General features: G+C 32.8%; 1 protein-coding gene across 1 annotated transcript; it reads right to left on the bottom strand.

The window, feature by feature from the left end:
* Positions 1–472: 472 nt before the first annotated feature.
* Positions 473–1,798, bottom strand: LOC129573095 (uncharacterized). Its single transcript, XM_055453292.1, has 3 exons — positions 1,440–1,798; positions 1,134–1,368; positions 473–1,039 (listed from the first exon to the last, which is right to left on the bottom strand). The coding sequence occupies exons 1-3, from the start codon at positions 1,623–1,625 to the stop codon at positions 885–887; spliced, it is 576 nt and encodes a 191-aa protein (XP_055309267.1). The 5' UTR covers positions 1,626–1,798; the 3' UTR covers positions 473–884.
* Between the last annotated feature and the right edge of the window lie 11 nt (positions 1,799–1,809).

Genomic DNA, 1,809 nt, shown 5'->3' with positions numbered 1-1,809 from the left:
ATCCATCAGATACGTAGATGGTAAAACAAATGTAGAAAAGAAGTATTCGTGGGATTTCGCACCGGTTGGAAAAAACCAATCGCACGAAGGAAGTTTGATTCAGGGAAAATCGAATGAGAAAAAGGATGTCGAAATTTTAGCGTCGTGGTACCAAATGGAATTGGAAAACCCAACATCTCAAACGTTGAAATTCTTCCGAAATACATTCATTCATATGCAACACTATGTTGCAAATATATCACTCGAAGTAATCGAAAAGCATCCAAACAACACAATTTACCTGTCAAGAAAATACTTAAAGTCCATTAAAAATATTTTACTAAATTTCCTTGAAAATACTGATATATAGAATATTTTGATTTTATTTGCCTTCTTTTGTTAAAGAAATAAATAATAAAACATTTTGTAAAAAATCTAAAATCTTTCTTTAAATATCGGTTTTTTCTTTCATATTTGAACCAAGTAACGACTATCTATATTTCAGTTCTTCATTTTTTCTTTGATTTTAGCGAAACAGTTTCGAACTAAATTTAATGACTTCTCGAAAAAAAAATGGTTGAATAGTAAATATCACTCTTTAGGTTTGATTTTGTTTGATTAACGATACTTGAATATTCGTATATAAATCAGTGCTACATATATAAGCGTATTAATTTTAATTTGGTTTCACTTTGAAGAAATAAAAAAAATAGTAAGAGAGGTAATTGGTCTTAAAAACTACTGAAAAGTAAACTTTGTTTTGAAGACGTAATTGAGATTTAAAAATATAAAATGATTAGATCCAAAGTTTCAACATGACTTCGCAGAACATAAAAATTAAACTGAGAAAAAAAATGGAAAAATAGTAACGAAATGAATATGAAGATGACTCGAGGCCTCAGGCTTCAATTTGTATCTGTGTCAGCGTTATTTCCTTCAGTTGTTTGGTCCAACATCACGACATTTTTGATGATACCGCCAGCTTGACATAATTCGTCTTTGTATTTTTCGATGGCCTCAATGCGATTTTGTTGTGTGCCGCAACGAATCGTAAAACAAGCTATGATAATTCAAAAAAAATTGCATTTTAGTAATGAAAAATAGAATATAAATGAACCATAATATCAAGTTGATTAATGAAAATATGCAATCACCTTTAAGAAAATCCATTGTTTCACGATTGACGTTGCATGCAGCCAGTTGTTCTTTGCCGACCAATGACAAAAGCCAAGTAAAGCATGCTTTTCGATCGTATTGGATGTCAGATCGTTTTGCTGGTTCATTCCATCCAATTAGTTTTTCAACGGCTTTTTCTGGTACCAAAATCATTTTTCCGCCAATTTTGTATACACGACCCAACTTGACCTTTTCTTTCTGTTTGTATTCATACTAAAAATACGAATGAAAAATTTATTTAGTAAATATTCATTACCAAAAACATTTTCGTTTGAAATACTCACTTCGATATTAAATGGCTCATCACCGGAAATTGCATCCTTTTCGCGCTTTACTATGTTTTCACCGGTCGTTGCGAATGGTCTAGGCACACCAGCTTCTGAAACTACCATTACTTCATCATCACTAAGATCGACCACTTCTGCCTCATCTAGCAATTCGTCCATCTCTGAGCTATTGCGAGCGTGCATTTCGTACAATGGCACACTTTCCGTCTTAACTTGAATTTCGTTCTCACCGGTTCCCAAAGGATCTTCGTTGACATTTCCATTTGTGGTTTCGTTAGTTAAAGGCTCATTACGAAAAATCAATGCTTCTTGGGTGGCGTTTGAAATTGATGCGTCTTGTTCATTTCCGATGCTGGAAATGTTATTT

Source organism: Sitodiplosis mosellana, unplaced genomic scaffold (genome assembly GCF_009176505.1).
Source record: "Sitodiplosis mosellana isolate CC-2019 unplaced genomic scaffold, AAFC_SMos_1.0 Smas_scaffold_5946, whole genome shotgun sequence".
In the NCBI taxonomy this organism is placed as follows: Eukaryota; Metazoa; Arthropoda; class Insecta; order Diptera; family Cecidomyiidae; genus Sitodiplosis; species Sitodiplosis mosellana.
The sequence above is the reverse complement of the archived record's forward strand: the minus strand, read 5'-3'. Positions and strand labels throughout refer to the sequence as shown.